This window comes from Nyctereutes procyonoides, unplaced genomic scaffold (genome assembly GCF_905146905.1).
Source record: "Nyctereutes procyonoides isolate TBG_1078 unplaced genomic scaffold, NYPRO_anot_genome, whole genome shotgun sequence".
Classification (NCBI taxonomy): domain Eukaryota; kingdom Metazoa; phylum Chordata; class Mammalia; order Carnivora; family Canidae; genus Nyctereutes; species Nyctereutes procyonoides.
In genome coordinates, this window is record NW_026575133.1 from 5351524 (window position 1) to 5370973 (window position 19450).

The 19450-nt window shown below is 40.9% G+C and overlaps 1 protein-coding gene across 3 annotated transcripts in view; it reads right to left on the minus strand.

The window, feature by feature from the left end:
- CPN1 (carboxypeptidase N subunit 1) overlaps positions 1–19410 on the minus strand; it is a 32081-nt gene extending 12671 nt beyond the window's left edge. Inside the window, exons 1-5 of one of the 3 annotated variants that reach the window (XM_055300498.1) lie at positions 14654–19410; positions 9865–10061; positions 4637–4792; positions 2935–3117; positions 1048–1159 (exon numbers count right to left, since the gene is read on the minus strand). In XM_055300498.1, the coding sequence (XP_055156473.1) occupies positions 1048–1159; positions 2935–3117; positions 4637–4792; positions 9865–10061; positions 14654–14876 (871 nt within the window). In that variant the 5' untranslated portion in view covers positions 14877–19410. Of the gene's footprint in view, positions 1–1047; positions 1160–2934; positions 3118–4636; positions 4793–9864; positions 10062–14400; positions 14564–14653 lie in introns of those variants that run through there. The other 2 variants (XM_055300497.1, XM_055300496.1) reach the window with 2 other exon arrangements.
- Between the last annotated feature and the right edge of the window lie 40 nt (positions 19411–19450).

Below are 19450 nucleotides of genomic sequence, written 5' to 3' on the forward strand. Positions count from 1 at the left end.
TAGTCTTTTCTAGAAAGACCCTAATAATTAGGGCACCTGGGCGGCTCAATTGGTTAAGCATCTGACTTCTGATTTTGGCTTAGGTCATGACTTCAGGGTTGTGAGATTAAGCCCTAGGTTGGGCGTGGTGCTCAGTGCAGAGTCTACTTGAGATTCTCTGCCTCTTTCTGCCTCTCACCCTTCCCTGCTAGTGTTCTTTCTCTCTCTCTCTAATAAATAAATAAATCTTTAAAAAAAGATCCTAACATTAATAAGCCAGGCATTTCCAAATGCTTTATGTAATTTTTAAATTTAATATTCACATCAAAATTATGATGCAAGTATTTCTTTCTTTCCTTCCTTCCTTCCTTCCTTCCTTCCTTCCTTCCTTCCTTCCTTCCCTCTCTCCCTCCCTCCCTCCCTCCCTCCTTCCTTCCTTCCTTCCTTCCTTCCTTCCTTCCTTCCTTCCTTCCTTCCTTCCTTCCTTCCTTCCTTCTTCCTCCCTTCCTGAGAGCATGGGAGGGAGAGGGAAAAAGAGAGAATCTTACACAGGCTCCAGCATGCAACCCAATGTGGGGCTCAATCTCACAACCCTGAGATCACAACCTAGCCAAAATTAAGAGTCAGATCCTTAACCGACAGAGACACCCAGGCCCTTGCAAATATTATTATTCTTAAAGCACAGATGAGAAACCGAAGTACAGAGAGGTTAAGTAATTACCCTGAAGCCACATAACTGGTAAATGGGCAAGCTGGGTTTCAACCCAATTTACCCTTACAGCCACAGTCTTAATCATCATCTGACTTCATTATTTTCCTCCTATGCCCTAATCTACTAGGTAAACCACCAGTTTTAAAGGACCACAAGGTGTCCCTACCTTCATTTTAAAGAATCACAAGATGACATTAAATGCCAACTTAAGAGTTCTCCATTTCTCAGATCTCTACTTGAATGCACAATTCTATGGTATTCCTATTGTTTTCCTGAGAAAAATGATAATTTAGAAAGAGAAATGAACCCTATTCCACTTCAGCTTGCAGCACTGTTGCACCCAGGACTCTTCTTACCCTTGCTGAGAGAATACCAGGAAGCCCCATTGGTGATGCCATCTGGGAAGTAATCCCCACAGTTCCAACCTTGGTGCATCCATCCATGTGCATAGGAGTAGATCTTGGCCAGCTGTAGGTAGAGCAGGTGGAAAATGACCTGAGTATTCCCAACTCATACGGCACTGCTCATACTCAGAAATAAGGTGACACCACGAAACCCCACTATGTATAAACAACTGATTACTTTAGCGAAAGAAAATACCAGCAGGCATAGGAAGATTGTGTGTGTGAGCACATACATGTGTGTGTGGGGGGGAATGCGTGGAGGACTAGAGTTAGAAGAGCTGTATTCTGAGTTTTCCACTATCTTAAGGATAAATTTCTTCAAGTGAAAGTGAGGGGTGACACTAGATGATATATAAACTCCTTTCTACGTATACCATTTTCTAGCTGAGTTTTGTGACAGGTGGGATACTCACCACTACACTAACAAGGACGGCAAGCTTAGTTTTATGAAAGAAAACAAAGGAACAAGATAGGCCTTTGCCATGCAAAGAATTACAGTAGTCCCCCCTTACCCACTGTTTTGCCCTCTGTGGTTTCAGTTACTCATGGTCAACTGTGGTCTGGAAGCAGATGATCCTTCTGACAATATGTCAGAAGGTCAGTAGTAGCCTAACGCTAGGTCACAGTGCGTACGTCATTCACCTCACTTCATCTCGCCATGTAGGTATTTTATCATCTCATATCATCACAAGAAGGGTGAATACAGTACAGTAAGATTTTTAAAAAAGATTTGTTTATTTATTTTGGAGAGAACATGAGAGAGCACAAGCACGCCCACATGTAGGGGGAGGGGCAGATGGAGAGGGAAAGAGAGAATCCTCAGACTAGGGGCTGAGCGCAGAAACCAAGAGTCAGATGTTCAATTGACTGAGCCACCTAGGTGCCCCTACAGTAAGATATTTTGAGAGAAAGGCCATATTCACATAACCTTTATTATGGTATATTCTTACAATTGCTCTATTTTATTATTAGTTATTATTACTGTGCCTATCATAGGTATGCATAGAAAAAATTATATATAGGGTCCAGTATTATATACAGGGAGGAGAGGAATTTATGCGGAATCTCTTTAATTCTCTTTCTTTTTTTAAGATTTTATTTATTTATTCATTCATGATAGACATAGAGAGAGAGAGGAGGCAGAGACACAGGCAGAGGGAGAAGCAGGCTCCATCCCGGGAGCCCAATGTGGGACTCGATCCCGGGACTCCAGGATCACACCCTGGGCCAAAGGCAGGCGCTGAACCGCTGAGCCACTCAGGGATCCCCGTTAATTCTCTTTCATTACTACTTTACAACAGTGGAAAAAATGAGATTACTGGAGAAAAAAAATATAATAATGTATTTGCTTTGCAAAGCAATAACTAGTGTTACTCTATGAAATTCATTAATTGATCAATTAATAATGTTAATTGTTATATTAGCCACACTTGCTAATAATGTATAAACTATAAAATAATCTGTTCTTTTTATTCTCCTGCTGTTTTGAACTATTATGTAAACACTTCTTTTTTTAATTTTATTTATTTATTCATGAGAGACACAGAGAGTGAGAGAGAGAGAGATACAGGCAGAGGGAGAAGCAGGCTCCATGCAGGGAGCCCAACGTGGGACTTGATTCTGGAACCCCAGGATCACACCCTGAGCCAAAGACAGACGCTCAACCACTGAGCCACCCAGGCGTCCCTATGTAAACATTTCTTTATGTATATAATCTATTTTTCATTAATATATTCATATCACCATAACTATAACTATAATATAGTCATACATTAGACCCCTCAAATACTCCCCTGAGCCCCAGGTGCCTCTGGCCAGACAAGCTGCCATTCTGCATACCTTCTGGAAAAGCTTGTCGTCAGGCGTGGGGGTATTGGCAGTGCGGCGGAACCCTCGGACCCGATGCTCAAGGGACTTGTCATATGGGTAATTGGCCACAACTGCCCCTCCATGGAGATTGGCCGAAAGAACAAAGTTGAAGGAGCGGATCCAATGGATCACAGCCTGGGTCTCAGGTTCCACCTATGGAGAGATGAGGGCCTGGCAGTGAAGCTGCAACCAGAGGTGCCAAATGCCCATATCCAAATGAGCTTGTCAGGAAGTGGCCTGAGAAGATTGCGTGTCTGAATACAACAGAGTATCTTCCTGGATATAAGAAGCATAGAAGGGAAAATTTTGGTCTTCTGCCTGATGGTTTAAAAAAGTTAAGTGGATGGACTCTTTTTCAAGATGAAATCACATTTGAAATCTCAATATACAAAATAGCTAAAAGAGCATTTAGAGCAGTGAGTGGAACTGTTTTGTGTGATACTATAACGGTGGACAAATGCCATGATCCATTCATCAAAACCTATAGAACATACAACATGAAGAGTGAACATTAATGTAAATTATGGACTTGGGTGATGATGATGAGTCATTGTAGTTCCTCAACTGTCACAAATTACCACTCTGGTGGGGGAAGTTAATAATGGGAAGCAGGGGGTATGGGGGAACTCTACTTCCCCCTGAGTTTTGCTGTGAATCTAAAAGTGCTCTAAAAAATTAAGTCTATTACCGAGGACTTCTCTCAGCAAGTGCAATTAGCAGCTGCTAAGAAACTCAAAGTTCAAGGTGAAGCTGTCTCAAACAGTCAAGAAAACACACAGATTCCAACTATATAAGAGGAGAGTGAAGAGGAAGAGGTTTATCAAACAGGTATAAAGGTTAAGGACATAGAACTGGTCATATCACAAGCAAATGTGTCAGGAGCAAAGGCAGTCCAAGCCTGAAGAACAGCAGTAATGCTATCACCGAATAAACAATTGTAACCATCTGAAAATGGAGGACCTTTTTTTGTGTGTTTCAAAAAGAATAACTGTAGCTTGGTTTGAAATTTTCTGTTTATATCATTAATAAAATTACGGCTTCTTGTTAGATAAAAATAAATAAAGTCTATTTTAAAAAGGGAGAGAGAGATTGGTTTGAAGAGGGGTAGCATGGTTGGAGAGCCAGAACTCCCTGAACCTCCTTCTATAGCTAATTGTTGGTGAGCACGTAGTTCATCACATGTAGGAGAAATTTCCTTATAGAATACTAGAGTCCTCTGTTGACATTATAATGCACTAGAAAGAATATTGGCTTAGGAGTCAGAAGACCTGGTTTTAATCCTGAGTCCTTCAATTACGTGCTGTGTGAGTTGTAAAACAGGGATGAATATCATTACTGCTTCATGCATTTTCCCCACAGTGTTACAAAAATCAGCTGAAACACTGGCTAAGAAAGAATTTTGTACAATTGCAAAGTTCTGTGCAATTGTATAATACCACTTTCACTTTACTATCATGGCCACTAACATCAAACAGCCTGTGCTCCATGAGGGGATTTTTGCTAGGAGAGAAAATGGATACAAAGAGCGGAAGATACAGTTCTTACTGCTCTGGACAGATTAACACAGAGCTGAATTAATGCTTCATTCTTGCCTGTTTATTTAATGTGAAGATTGCTAGAAGAAATTCCAGATGCTGATTTACCTGCTTCTGCATGCATATTTGTCTCCTACCTGACTTTTCCAGTTGTCTGGAAGAGGCAAGTGGTGGTTAGGGCCTCCGTGTTTCTCATTGTAGTAGATGTAGGTGTTAAGATCCGGGAAGTTGCGGTTTAGGTCCACTCCGTTTGCATTGTTCCTGCCAACCAGATACCCAGAACTGTCTGCGCCCTAGTGGGAAAATGAAGAAATGAAAAAGGAAGGTTTCAGGCTGAATCTTATAGTGGAAGAACACTGCATAGTATTTTTGGGCATTAGCTTAATCTATCAAATGATGTAGCATTTTCTTCTTTAATTTATCCAAAGTCCCCATGGCATGGTTCAAGTTTCCCTGTAGACCACATGCTGATGGTAGAAATCCCAGGAGAAGCTCTAACAAGAGTAGGGTATTTCACAGGTGCCTGGGTGGCTAAGTTGGTTAAGTGCCTGCCTTTGGCTCGGGTCATGATCCTGAGGTCCTGGGATTGAGCCCTAACTTGGGCTTCTTGCTCAGCAGAGAGTCTGCTACTCCCTCTCCCACTGCTGTTCGCCCTGCTTGTGCTCTCTCTCTCTCTCTGTCAGAATAAATAAAATAGGGCAGCCCCAGCGGTTTAGCGCCACCCTCGGCCCCGGGGTGTGATCCTGGAGACCCGGGATCGAGTCCCATGTCAGGCTTCCTGCATGGAGCCTGTTTCTCCCTCTGCCTGTGTCTCTGCCTCTCTCTCTCTATGTCTCTCATGCATAGATAAATAAAATCTTTAAAAAAACAAAACAAATAAAATATTTTTTAAAAAAGAGTAGGGCATTTCAGGATAACGGGAACCCCTATTTTTTAATATAGCTTTATTGAGATATAATTTACATACCACAAGATTCACCCATTTTAAGTGTACAACTCAATGAATTGTTAGTCCCTGATGACAAAAGTTGTGTGAGTATCAACACAATGTAACTTAGGAAGATTTCTAACACCCTGAAAAGAAATCTATGCCTATCTAGTCATTCCTCATTTTTAGTCTACCCTGGGACATCACTTTCTCTCTCCATAGATTTGCCTTTTATGGCCAAGTCAGTAAGAGGGATCATACATTACATATTTGGCCTTTATCACTGGGCATAATGTTTTTGAGGTTCCTCCATGTTGCAGCATGTGTCCATACATCATTCCTTTTTATGGCTGATTAATATTCCATTATAAGGATTTACTATATTTCATCTATTCACCAATTAAGAGATGATTATATAGCCCTATATCCTAGAGCCGCTGTAAGTTGTAACAAATTGCATACACTAGGTGGTTTATCACAATATAAATTCATTCTCTCACAGTTCCAGAGGCTAGAAGTCTGAAATCAAGATGTCAGCAGGGTCATATGCTCCAAAAGCTCCAGAGGAGGATTCTTCTTGGTCTCTTCCAGCCTCTGGTGGCTGCTGGCCATTCTTGGCATCCCTCAGCTCTAGATGCATTGCTCCAATTTCTACTCTCATCTTTTAAGGTCTTCTCCCCCCTGTGTGACTCTGTATAGATTTATTTTTTCTTCTAAGGACACCAGTCATATTTGAGTTAGTCACCCCAATCCAGTATGATTTCACCTCAACTTGAGTGCATATATAAAGACCCTATTTCCTAATAAGGTCACAGCCAGGAGTTCCAGGTAGACATGAATTTTGGGGAGATACTACTGAACCCTACACATGGACATTTGGATTATTTCTACTTTTTGGCTATTGTGAATAATGTTGCTATGAGCATTCACATACACGTCTTTGTATGGATGTATGTTTTAAATTTTCCTAGGTAGATACCTATTAGAGGAACTGCTGGGTTATAATTTAAGTCTATATTTAACTTTTTCAGCAAAGCAGCTGCACCAGGGAAACCACCCCCAAACCCTTTATTTTTAAAATTTAGGGTCCTTGTTTATTTTTCTTCTCTGCTGTATCAACTTCCTGGGTCTTCTTCCTCTGCTCACACTTCAAATTGTATCATTTATTTGGTAATGTATTCACTCATTCATTCATCCTTTTAGCCAATCAACATTTATTTAAGCCCATCTCTACTTGAAACCCTCTGAAGGCACTAGAAAAAGAGATGATGAGATGTTATACCAGCCTTCTAGAAATTCATAATATATATGGGGATATATATATAATTAAAATACATAAAGCAGTCGAATAGAGATTGTTCAAAGGCCCTCACAAAACTGAAATTTCATTTAATACTTTGTATAGCATTGGAGAAGGGGAATAGTGTCCACTGGAGCCCTGTAGACTGAGAGAGTAGAGCTCAAATTGGTGGTAGCTCCTGGAAGTGGGGTGACTGAATGGATGTTGGGCAGCTAAAAACTCACGGATGTACTCCCACCTTCATATATTTTTTAAAGATTTTATTTATTTATTCATGAGAACACACAGAGAGGATTGAGAGAAAGAGGCAGAGACACAGGCAGAGGGAGAAGCAGGCTCCATGCAGGGAGCCGACGTGGGACTCTATCCCGGGTCTCCAGGATCACGACCTGGGCTGAAGGCGGCGCTAAACCGCTGAGCCACCCAGGCTGCCCCCACCTTCATATTTTAAAAAAATCTTTATTGTTCTTAGATTTCTCTATTTCTCATGGCATTCTGCTCATATTTTATTCTTATATCTCATTGAGAACATAATTATTTATTTAAGTTACCTTAAGTTCCCTATATTAATTCTGTTTTGAGGGAAAACATTTATATAATTTTTCAACTGGGAATTTGGTTGTTCGCTTCTATAAGATAATGATTTTCATTACATTTCCAGGAGTTTTTCACTACTTGCTTATTCAAATCAATGTAGCTCATAATTGTCCATATTAACAGCTATGTTAATTTACTTATCAGTTGATTTACCACTCACACCAGGTCATTAGGTTGGCAAGTCAGGAGTTTCCTTAATAGAAAGTGCCCATAAACAGGGTAGGTGGTATACTGGTTTCCTATTCCCTCTGTAACAAATTACCACATACTTAGTCGCTTAAAACAACGCAAGCTCATTATCTTATAGTTTTGGAGGTCAGAAGACTGAAATGGGTTTCACAAGACTAAAATAAAGGTGTCAACAGGGCTATGTTCCTTCTGAGGTCTCTAAGGGAACCCATCTCCTGATTTTTCCAGCTTCTAGAGGCCACCCACATTCCTTGGCTCATCATGGTCCCCTCTTTCCTCTTCAAGACGAGAAGTATGACATCCTCAGATCTCTCTGTGACCTTCTGCTTTCCTTTTTCACATTTAAAGGACCCCTGCGATTGCTTACACTTGACCCATCCAAACAGTCCAGGATATTATGAAGTCAGATGATTAGCAACCCTAATTCCATCTGCAACCGTAATTCTCCCTTGCCATGTAACATAACATATGCACAGGTTCTAGGGACTGAGATTTGGAAATTGTTCGTGGGGTGGGGAAAGGGGAAATTATTCTATTTTACCTACAGGTAGCATTAAAGTTTGGTGGCCAGGCAGGTCTTCCCTGTGTAGCCATGCAGACAGGTTTCCTCTGAGTATGGCAGGTAGCTCTGGGAGTTTGAGAACCTGATGGGTCCTCTCTTGGGCTCAGGTTCAAGATTTGCTCCCTCTGAACAAGTATACAGCTGAGCAAGGTGACTGGCTCCCCCGAGATGGCTCTAGGATTTAGAAGGCTGTCCAGGATTTTCCCCACTTTCTCCCACCCCACCTCATTCCACAAAAGATGTGAACAAGTTTGATGTTCTCCAGTTTGCCCAATGGGATATTGGGAAGGGCCAATAGAAGGAAAGCAGCCAGGCAGTAGGTATCCCCCCATATATCTTTCAAATATTCCTGCTACTTTGGAAACTCAAGTCTCAAGACGTTAATGCCTCTATTCCAATTTAAAAATGTTTATTTGAGATAGTCTTGCAATTTTTTTTTCATTTTTAAGACTAGATTTCACTACATTACTTTTTTAAAAATTTATTTTTATTGTGGTAAGAGCACTCAAGATGAGATCTACCCTCTTAACAAAACTTTAAATGTACAATACAGTATTTTTGACTATATGTACAATGTTGTACAGCTGGTCTCCAGAACTTATCTATCCTACTCAACCAAAACTTCATATACCTTCATTAGTAACTGCCCATTTCCCCTCCTCCCAGTCACTGTCAACTTCCCTCCATTCCCTGATTCCTTGAATATGACCACTCTGTCCCATACAAGTGGAACCATGCAATACCTGTCCTTTTGGTCCATCCCATTTTATACCTACTTGAGGATAGGGCTGGGGAGGTAAGTTGAGGCAGAGGAGGTATGGAGCCAAGATGTTGAATGAAACACAAATTCGACCCTTGTAATCTACAGCTTCTGGCCAACACAACTCAACAAATGAGAAAAGAAAGCTTTGTTCCTCCACTGGCAAATCAGAAAGGTGCACATTAACAACACTGCAGTGGGAAAACTGGAGAACAGCTTTTAAAGGAACATATCCATTGTGTAAGGCAGGTGCCTGGCTTCACCCTGGAAAAATTCTAATTTAGCAGATTGAGTGGGTGGGGGACCTAGGAATATGTATTTTAAAAAATCTTCACCTATGATTCTGATGCACAGTCACAAAAACGTCACATTGACATTTTGAATTTATGTCAGAAAATAAAATAAAAGCCCATATACCCCTGCACAATGTAATTCTAAAATTATTAAAAAGCTGACTACTATACAAGTAGAGGAAAAAGCCATACAGAAATATAGTATTCACTTAGCAAAGTATACAAATGTCCAGTCACTATGTTGTACACCAGAAACTAATATTGTATGTCAATACCTCAATAAAAAATAGGAATATAACCCAAAGCATGAAGAATCTAGAATTAGCCCCCGATGGTGCAATTCTGGAACAAGCAAGTTCTATTTCCCCCCAAATGCAAATGGAAGTGTAGTGTGGGAGGGAGAAGAGTATTTAGGGTTTGAAGCTAAAAATTGAGGCAAGAGCCCTTCACACCCGTTTAGTATTTCCCAGTTTAGGAAGCGCTGTCACTGATACTGCCTCAATTGATCCTCACAATAAAACTGGGAAGTCAGCTGGAAAGGTGTTGAGGGAACGAAGCTCAGGGGGAGCCCACATTCACTGCCTAAGCGGCCACTGGGCTGAACCCCAGTCTCGGCGCTGTGTTGTAGTTCCACCGGCTTTTTCTCTATTACACACGGCGGGTTCACAGCGGGACTTAGAGGACTCATCAGAGGGCTCTGCTGTGCACAGGGCCTCCCCGCCTGGGGGCTCAGTACCTGCGCCACGGCCACCTCGTAGCCGTCAGGGTTCATGGATGGCAGGATGTGCATGCGCGTGCCCTCCACCAGCCGCACGATGCGCTGGTTCCCATTCCGGAACTCCTCGCACAGGAACTCTGCCAGCTGTAGCAGCAACTCACGGCCCAGCACCTCGTTGCCGTGCATGTTCCCCACGTACTTGACCTCCGGTTCCACTGCAAGTGCGAGAACACGCACAAAGAGAGAAGATGGGGAAGGCTTGCAAGTGCCAAGGATTCCTAACCTCGCAGAGGGACCTTTTCCCTCTTTTTCCGTAATGAAAAAATGAAAATTTAGGTTTCCATTGGGTCTTTTCCAGTGATCCCTGAGGCCCTTTTGAACAAATTACAATTGTGAATCTACAGAAATTCATGCCATTGAACTACTGTGTTCATTACTCAGTCTTCACAGAAAATCCACGAAGAAGGCAGTATTAGCCTCAGAAGAAGGGAGGTACAGAGGCAGTTGCATAATTTCTTGGAGGTCATCTCATTAATAAGATGGAAGTGGAAGCCCAGGTGGCATTTATGGTAGCTTGATGTTTCTCAGAAACAAATCTTTTCAGGGTAAAAGTGGTGTTTTCCCAAGACCTGCTTGTATAAAGTCTAGGTTATGGAATAACAGTTCCTAATCATCCCAGTTGAAACTTAATTTTCCTGGTACCAAGGAAACTAAAATATATCTGAGAATGCCATGTCTGGAGGCACAGAGTAGGAAGGAATCTACCTATGTCTTCTCTTTGGCTATACTAACTGTTCGAATAAAGTAAGAACTGAGGGCATAGAAAGAGCCTCTAGAACCACTTAAGGAAAATCATTCTTGACTCTTTTTAAAAGGGAGAAAATCTCTTGTCACTTGATTTCTCCTCTACCTTACACTCTCCTGCCTCCATGATTTTTCTGATTCTGTACCTCTTCATCTCCACATTTCCAAATCCTCCTCACTATCTTTCTAGGCTCAATGCAAATGTCACTCTGAGAAGGCATTTTGGGTTCTCCCTGCTAGGAGCAAACTCGCTATTGAACTTTTCTTTAGTACTTGACATTTTCTACTCTGAATTTTACCTAATTTTGCACATGTTCCATTTCCTTACTAGACCTGGCCTTTGCAATGTATGCACATTTTAATTTTCCTTAGGATGAAATCCACTGTATTTATCCTAGTATATCTATAGCAGCTTTTCCCAAAGGAATGTCTATAACCCACAAGGATTGTGTAGTGAATTTTCTATAATGTATATTTTTAGATCTTAGAGTAGATTATATCTTTCTTACTTTACTTGGTGTTAAAATATCCCTTCTTTTAGGAAAGGATGGTAATAGCAGATAGCAGATAGTATTCTTCAACATCCTTGTTCAGCAAAATAAAATCTGGAAAATCTTTGTTGGTCCCCTCCAATTTTTCTTATTTATTAAAAATTTTCTTGTTAGACAAACCATTAGATACTCCTAACTCTGGGAAACAAACAAAGGGTTGCAGAGGGGAGGTGGGTGGGGGAAAATGTAACCAGGTGATGGGCATTAAGGGAGGGCATATGATGAGATGAGCACTGGGTGTTATACTATATGTTGGAAAATTGAATTTAAATAAAATTTATAAAAAATTTTAAACTTAAGTCAAATCCAAAAGTCTGGGAACCACTGCCTTATAGAACCTAGCATAATGTCTTGCACTTAAAGGTGCTCAATATAAAACTCTTTGTCTCCACTTTCTATTCATCCAGAATAAAACCACTTCTTATAACAACCCCTGCTATCATTTTGGTTCAAGCCGCATATTCTGACACTTAGTTGTTACAGTAAATCTCTTTGCCGAACCCCTTGCATATGCCCCACACCTTAAGTCTATTCTCCCGTCACTGGTGTCAGCAAGCTTTTTCTGTGAAGGGTCAGATCGTAAATACTTTGGTATTGTGGGCTACATTATTTCTGCCATAGCTACTTGACTCTTCCAGCAATGGCAGACATAGTCAATACAAAAACAAATGTGCAAGGGTGCCTGGCTGGCATTTGATTCTTGGGCATTTGATTCTTGATCTGGGGATGAACCTGAGCTCCACCTCGGCTGTAGAATTTACTTAAAAAAAAGAAAATGGGCATGGCTGTGTTTCAGTGAAACTTATTTACTTCAACTGGGGACTGGGCCTTAGGCATAGTTTGCTGATTCCTGTCTGAGTGGTCTTTTACAAATTTATCCCTATTCTGAGTGCTCTTTTAAAAATTCTAAGTCAGGTCATGTCATTCTTCTGCCTAAAACCTTCCAGTGTTTGGGACGCCTGGGTGGCTCAGTGGTTGAGTGTTTGCCTTCGGCTCAGGGTATGATTCTAGGATCCGGTCCCACATCAGGCTCCCCTGAGGGAGACTGTTTCTCCCTCTGCCTATGTCTCTGCCTTGCTTTGTCTCTCATGAATAAATAAATATAGTCTAAAAAAAAAAAAAAAAAAAAAAAAAAAAAACCTTCCAGTGGCTTCTCGCTTCACTCTAAAAGCCAGAATCTTTACAAAGGCTTAGAAGGCACCACATGATCTCCTGCCCAGTATCCCTATCACCAACCATACTGCTCTGACCTTGCTTTCCCATTGTTCATTCTGCTGGAGCCACAGAGGCCTCCTTGCTATTCCTCACACATGCCAAGCATGCTCCTGCTTTTCCCTCTGTCTACAAACATTTTCCTCCCCAGTTACAGTATGGCATGCTCCATCACATGCTCAAAAAACCACCTCAAAGGAGAAGTTTTGCCTAAACAGCAATGACCCCCACCCACCTTTGGCATTTGCTATCTCTCTTTTATTTTATTTTATTTTTTAAGATTTTAGTTATTTATTCATGACAGACACAGAGAGAGAGGCAGAGACACAGGCAAAGGGAGAAGGAGGCTCCATGCAGGGAGTCCGACATGGGACTCGATCCCGGGTCTCCAGGATCACACCCTGGGCCAAAGGTGGCGCTAAACCACTGGGCCACCGGGGCTGTCCTGCTATCTCTCTTTTATTTATTTATTTTTAATAAATTAATTTTTTATTGGTGTTCAATTTACCAACATACAGAATAACACTCAGTGCTCATCCCGTCAAGTGCCCCCCTATCTCTCTTTTAAAGGTTATTTTTCCCTATAGCATCTTTTTTTTTTTCATCTGATTCAACATATATTACTTAGCCAGTCTTAGACCACTAGAATTAAGGCCCCTGAGGGAGGAATCTTTCTTTTATTCTCTGTTGTATATTCAGAGTCTACAAAAAGTGCTTGCAGATAGTAGATTTTGTGGAATCAGTAATATTTGTGGAATGAATAATGAATGTGTGAATGGATGAACAGCTAAGTTATAGGGCATCAGAGAAGAGAGGTCAGTGATGACTAGAATAGTATGAGAAAGCTCCAAGGAGGACTTAAATGCTAGGCAGTGGAAAGGAGCATGGGAGCGAGGGGCTAACCTATAGTGTTCACTAGCACTCAAGATTCTGCAATGAACACACAGTCCCAAAAGCACAGTGCTTTCTATGCAAGTGTGGCTTCAGAGCAAAGTCCTTATTCTCATTTAATGGCATAGATTTCCTTGAGCCAGTGCCACTCCACCCTCCCATCCCCACTGGCTATGTAACATTTTGAAGCTGTCAGAGGCAAGATCCACTGGGTGCGAGGTGGTCACTGAAGGATTGTAAGCAGGGGAATGAGAGGATTATTATGAGTATTTGGGAAAAGTATTCTGGCATCTGTGTGCTAAATGGAAGGTTTAGAGAGTGGTGGTAGGTAGAAGTTAGAAGAGACAAGAGCCTAGTGCAATGTTTTAGGCATGTTGTGATGGTGTTTGACTAGTGTGACAGATGTGGAAGGGGAAAGGAAGAAAGAGATATGAAGCTAACAGGGTGAAGGAGGAACTGATATAATTTGGATGTCACAATTGCTGTAAGTAAAGAAGTGAGAAATTAGAAGCAACTGAAATGTCTATCAATCAATAAACAGTTATATACAACCATGCAATGGAATATTATGCAGCTAAAGAATATATAGATATATATTTACAGACATAGATGCTATTTATAAAAGACTAAGAAATGAGAAAAGTAGTTCTAGTATGATTCAATTTAAAAAAATATGTGGGGGCTTGTTAAACATGCATACAAAAATGTCTGGAAGGGTATGCATCAATATGTTTAACAATGATTATCTCTGAGTGGTGGGATTATGGGTGAATTTTGCTCTTGTTTCTTTATCTAATTTCTATTTTAATCTAAACACAAATTGCTTTTATAATAGAAACAAACAAAACGTAATCCAATGAATAAAACTAATACCCAAGACCTCAGTCTCTTTCCAGGATCCCATATACTATCACACTGTCATTCTGCAAAGACATATCCCTAAACCCTTCCAGGTTTCCTGGCAGAACGAGAAGAGCTAATTATTTCTGCTTGTATCTCCTGAAGCACTGGATAAAAATAGCATAATAGCATGGAAGGAAGAAGAGTAATGGGAGGGAAAGCAGGAGATAGGGTGGGAGTAGGGAAGAAGACTCACCTTTTACCATCAAGGTCTCGAGCAAACAGAACCTCAAAAGGAACAACAGACTACAGCCTGAATTGAGGTTGCAGCTTCCCAGAAGCAGGGGCAGTATGAGGGCTAAGCAGGGAGATACTTAGCACAGCTGGAGGAAGAGGTGACACTTTAGAGGTGGAAGGGTCCATGGACTTCCCCAGAAGCCACCCCAATTACTGGATTTGTAAGGGAAGGGTCCTGCCCCCATACACTCCAAGAACTGCTCAGGGCTTACAGGGTTCGTGGATGCCAGGGTAGTCGCTGAATTCCAGCACGTAGAGGTGTCTCCCCTTCACACTGCGCCCGATGCTGTAAACTCGCGTGATGTACGGGCATTCGTTGTGCACCTTGTACAGCGTCCGCACAAGGTCATCATAACGGTGGTGGCGAAAGGTCACTGGGGTGACCAACTTGAAGAGAAGGAGGAGGTGGAAGGAGACCAAGAGCAGGCCTGACATCTTACTAGGCTTTTTCAAAGAAACCCACTAAAATGGGCTCCACCTCTCCCAACAACTAGTCAAAATCTAAGAGCCAAGAACCAGGTCTTCCTGGTTTCCTGCCAGTAAACAGCAGTGTGACAGATCCTGACAAGAAAGTTCAGAATTGTCCCGTTCAAAGCTGGAAATTATGTAGCTCTGGAATAGCCACTCATCTCCCCTCCCCCATCTCTGTTTCTAATCTGGGGAGACCTTTTGAAAGGTTTTTGTACTCCCCCAGAATGGGTAGTTTCACTGATTCTGGCTTACTGATTAACTGGACTGTAAACAGGCTTCAATAAATAGTTGCTTATAACCCTTTGGTTCCCAGAGAATTTTGAGAAACTTGGCCTGTGCTTATTCCCTACATTACAATTTGAGATGTATTAGTTAGAATTCTGTCTGTTTCAATCAATCCCACATACTGCTGCCAGATTCTTTCTGAAGCACACCTCTGTCTTGTCTCCTTTCCCCTCAAACATCTTTCAACAGATATCATTGGGAAAATGAAAAGATGAGCCACAGGCTGGGAGAAAACAATTAAAATTCATAAATATGATACTATATCCAGAACATGTCAAGAACTCTTACAACACAATAATAAAACAAACAACCCAATTCAAAAGTGGGCAAAAGATTTGAATAGACATTTCACCAAAGTAGATCTATGAAGAGCTTATAATAAGCACCTCTAAATATGGTCACCATTATTGGTCATAAGGAAATACAACATAAAACCATAATGATATATTACTTCATACCCACTAGAATGGCCATAGTCAAAAAGTCACAATAACAAGTGTTGGTGAGAATAGGGAGAAACTGGAACCCTCCAATGGGAAACTAAATATTGAAGACACTATGGAAAATAGTTTTGCAACTTCCTAAAATGTTAAGTATATACTTACTACATCACCCAGTAAGTTCACCCCTATGTATCTCTACCCAAGAAAATGAAAACATACATCCATACAAAAATTTGTATGTGAATGTTCATAGCAGTATTATTCAAAATAGAAATTAGATTGTACAAGTTTGTAAATATATTGATTTACAGCTTCATTGAATTGTATATTTAAAGGAGGGAAATTTTTTGGTATATTATTATTTCTCAAATTATTTCTCAATAAAGCTGCTTTTAAAAAAAGATTTAAAAATAATGACGTAAGACCCTCCCCCCAAAGTTAACTATAAATTTACCAAATAGGCAAAAAGTCCACTCTGGGTACCTATCCAAGAGAACAAAGACTTGCACATGAGAATGTTTATAGCAGTCTTATTCATAATAGCCAAAAGATAGAAACTACCCAAATGTATATCAATTGGTGAATAGATAAATCAAATGTGGTATATCCATATGATTGAACACTGTAGCATGCATGGATGGACTCTAAAAACACTATGCTAAGTGAAAGAAACCAACATGAAAAACCACATATTATATGATTCTGTTTATATTAAATGTCCTGCAAAAGTAAACGTACAAAGACAGAAAGCAAACGCATGAGGCATCTGGTTGGAATGATGAGGATGTTCTAAAACGGGATGATGGTTGATGATCACACAACTCAGTAAGTTTGCTAGACATCACTGAGTTATACATTTAAAATGAGTGAGTTTTATGGTATATAAATTACACCTATTTTCAAAGAACAAAGTTTCAGTGGATCTTCATGTTCTATGGTATAAAATACAAGTGCTTCAGCCTGGTCTTCAGGTCTTTTGTACCAGGCCCAGTTGTGACTTGCCATCCTGTTCCTCAACCCAGTACAGCCTCGCCACACTGCCTACTGTCTTCTGAGGATACCCTCATTGCCTGCCTTCTTGATTTTTTGCTCGTGCTGTTTCACCTTAACCCAGCTCCCAATCTTGGGACTCCCTCACTTCCCCTTGCATTTGCTACTGTAATCAGTCTTATTGCTTTGCCTGTTATGTACTCATCCATGGTGCTAGCTCTTACAGTTAAGACATAATGTAGCCCTGCCGACACCCTGTTCCTGTTCTCCAGGATGATTGTTAGCCTCTAACCCAGAGCCTGGCACAGGTGCACTTGTTAAATGAATGAATGAATGAAACTACTGTTGACTTTTCCTTTGTATCCAGCTGCTCTATCTCTAGCAAACTTTTCCAAGGAAATTCTATGCTTATATAACCTGTCAGTAAAGATCACAATTTCCTCTTAGATACATTGGGTGAACACTATTTAGATAGGCCAGTCTGATATGGTCCAGAGGGTTAGCTTAAGATAAGCACCAAATCTGTAGTACCACAGATTACAACCCTTGCTAAATCCCTTAGTATTCTGATGAGATCCTGACACCCCAGGTAGTGAATCAAGACAGAAGGCTGTGAAGGCATTACTAATGCTATCACATACTAGGCCCTTTCTCTAGGACAGTATCTACTGTAATTACTGAAGGCTTGGCTTGGTGGCCCTCAGAGAGCCCAAATTGTTCCTCTATAAAAGAATTCCTGTTTCTCTGGCAAATGTATCTAGAGTTATTATGGGGACTTCACTCATTCTAAACAGATGACCCTCATTCTCTAAGAGAGGGATGTACCCTCCTTGTCTATTTGAACTTTGGGTTGTTGTAAACAGGGAATACCTTCTATATATCAAAGCTGAGGTTGATACTCCTTCCCCCAAATTCCACTTCGAGTACCAGAATGCGTGCCCTAAAGTCAGAGTGCATGCAATGCCTCCCAAAACTAGAAGTGGAAGGATCCTGTGTGTTAGAGGGATATGATATTTTAAAAAAATTGTTTCCAGCTTTAATGAGATATAATTAACATATAACATTGTGTACATTTAGGGCGTACAATGGGGTGATTCGATACATGCATATGTTGCAAAATGATTACCACAATAGGGTCAGTTAACACTTCTATCACTTCACTTAGTTATCTTTGTGTTTCTGTGTGCATGTGGTGAGGATATTTAAGATATACCCTCTTTTCAAGTATATAATATAGGATCGTTAACTACACTCACCGTTCTGTACATTGGATCTCCCAAACTTATTCTTTTTACAGCTGGGAGTTTGCATCCTTTGACCAACATCTCATTTCATCCACCTCCCCAACCACTATCAACCACGTTATATTCTCTGTTTCTATGAGTTTGGCTTTTTTTAGATTCCACATAGAAGTAAGATCTACAGTATTTGTCTTTCTCTGTCTAACTTATCCCATTTAGCCTGATGCACAAGGTTATGATTTTAAGTACAAGTTCAACTCCCTCTTAGGCCATTTGACATCGGGCAAATTAATTAAACTTCCCTAAACTTCAGTTTCCTTCTGTATAGGATAGAGAAGAAACAGTTCCTCTCTCATGAGTTGGGTGGATCAGATAAGATAATGCATGTAAGGCCTTTTGCACAGTGCCTGGCATATTGTGAGGGCTCAATACATATTATTAGCAGTATTACTAGAGTAGCAGCAGCATGAAGCACTTATTCTGTGCTAGAGACCATGCAAGATGATGGCTATACAATTCATTCACTCAACATATATATACTTTACTACTAAAGGCTAACAGCTTTACTATTATTATTTTTTATCTAGAATAAAACCAACAAAGACTCCTGCCCATGTGGTGCTTACATTCTGGTTAAGTGACAGACAATAGAGAGCAAAAAAGGGAAGTCTCTGTCCTCAAAATTACAAATAAGCAAGCACAACACTGGGGAAAATGTGATTGATGTAACCACTTGGGAGCACTAAGCAGGGTCACCTAATTTAGCTTTGGAGGTTCAGGGAGAGCATGCAGGAATTGAGGTGGATCAGAGGGTCCTGTCTTCCCCTGAGGTAGGTGTAATAATGGTCCCGAAAGAGGTCCACATCCTAATCTCTGGGATCTGGGAGTATGTGATGTTACATGGCAAGGTGCAATGAAGTTTGCAGATGGAATTGAAGTTGTTTATCAGCTGATCTTGAGATAGAGGGATTACCCGTGGGCCCCGTGTAATCACAAATGTCCTTATGAGTGAAAGCGAAAGGTAGGAGGGTCAGACCCCAGTGATGAGATGTGAGAAAGTGGACAAATTTTAGGCATTTCCTACTTTCTGGGTTCTCAGTATCCTCAAAGCTGTCCCTGCCTAGACCAAGAAGTCTCCACTATTTCACAATTCTACATTACCTTACAGGGTACTAACTGGTTCTTTATTCCCCACAACAGCCTTGGGAGGAGGGTGTAGTAATTCCCATTCCAGAGGAGGGATTTGCCCAGAGTCACATAACTAAGTAGTGGAGGAGAGCCTGGACTCCACACTTTCCCTGGCAGTGAGCCCAACATTCTACTCAATTCCAGTGACTACAGATATGCAGGAGAAGTAAGTTCCCACCAAGGAAATATGAGCAAATAAAGGAATACATGAAAACTTGCAAAGGAGTGGGAAGAGGTAGAAGGATATTCATATCAAGTAGGAAGGTGGGGAGTAGCTATCCTTCTTCCTCTGTCACTCTCTCTAGATGCTAAACAAAGGAGAAAGGGAGTAGGGAATGGGGGAAAGAGAGAGGGAGAGAAGGGGGACATTGTGGGCTCTCAACCCACATCT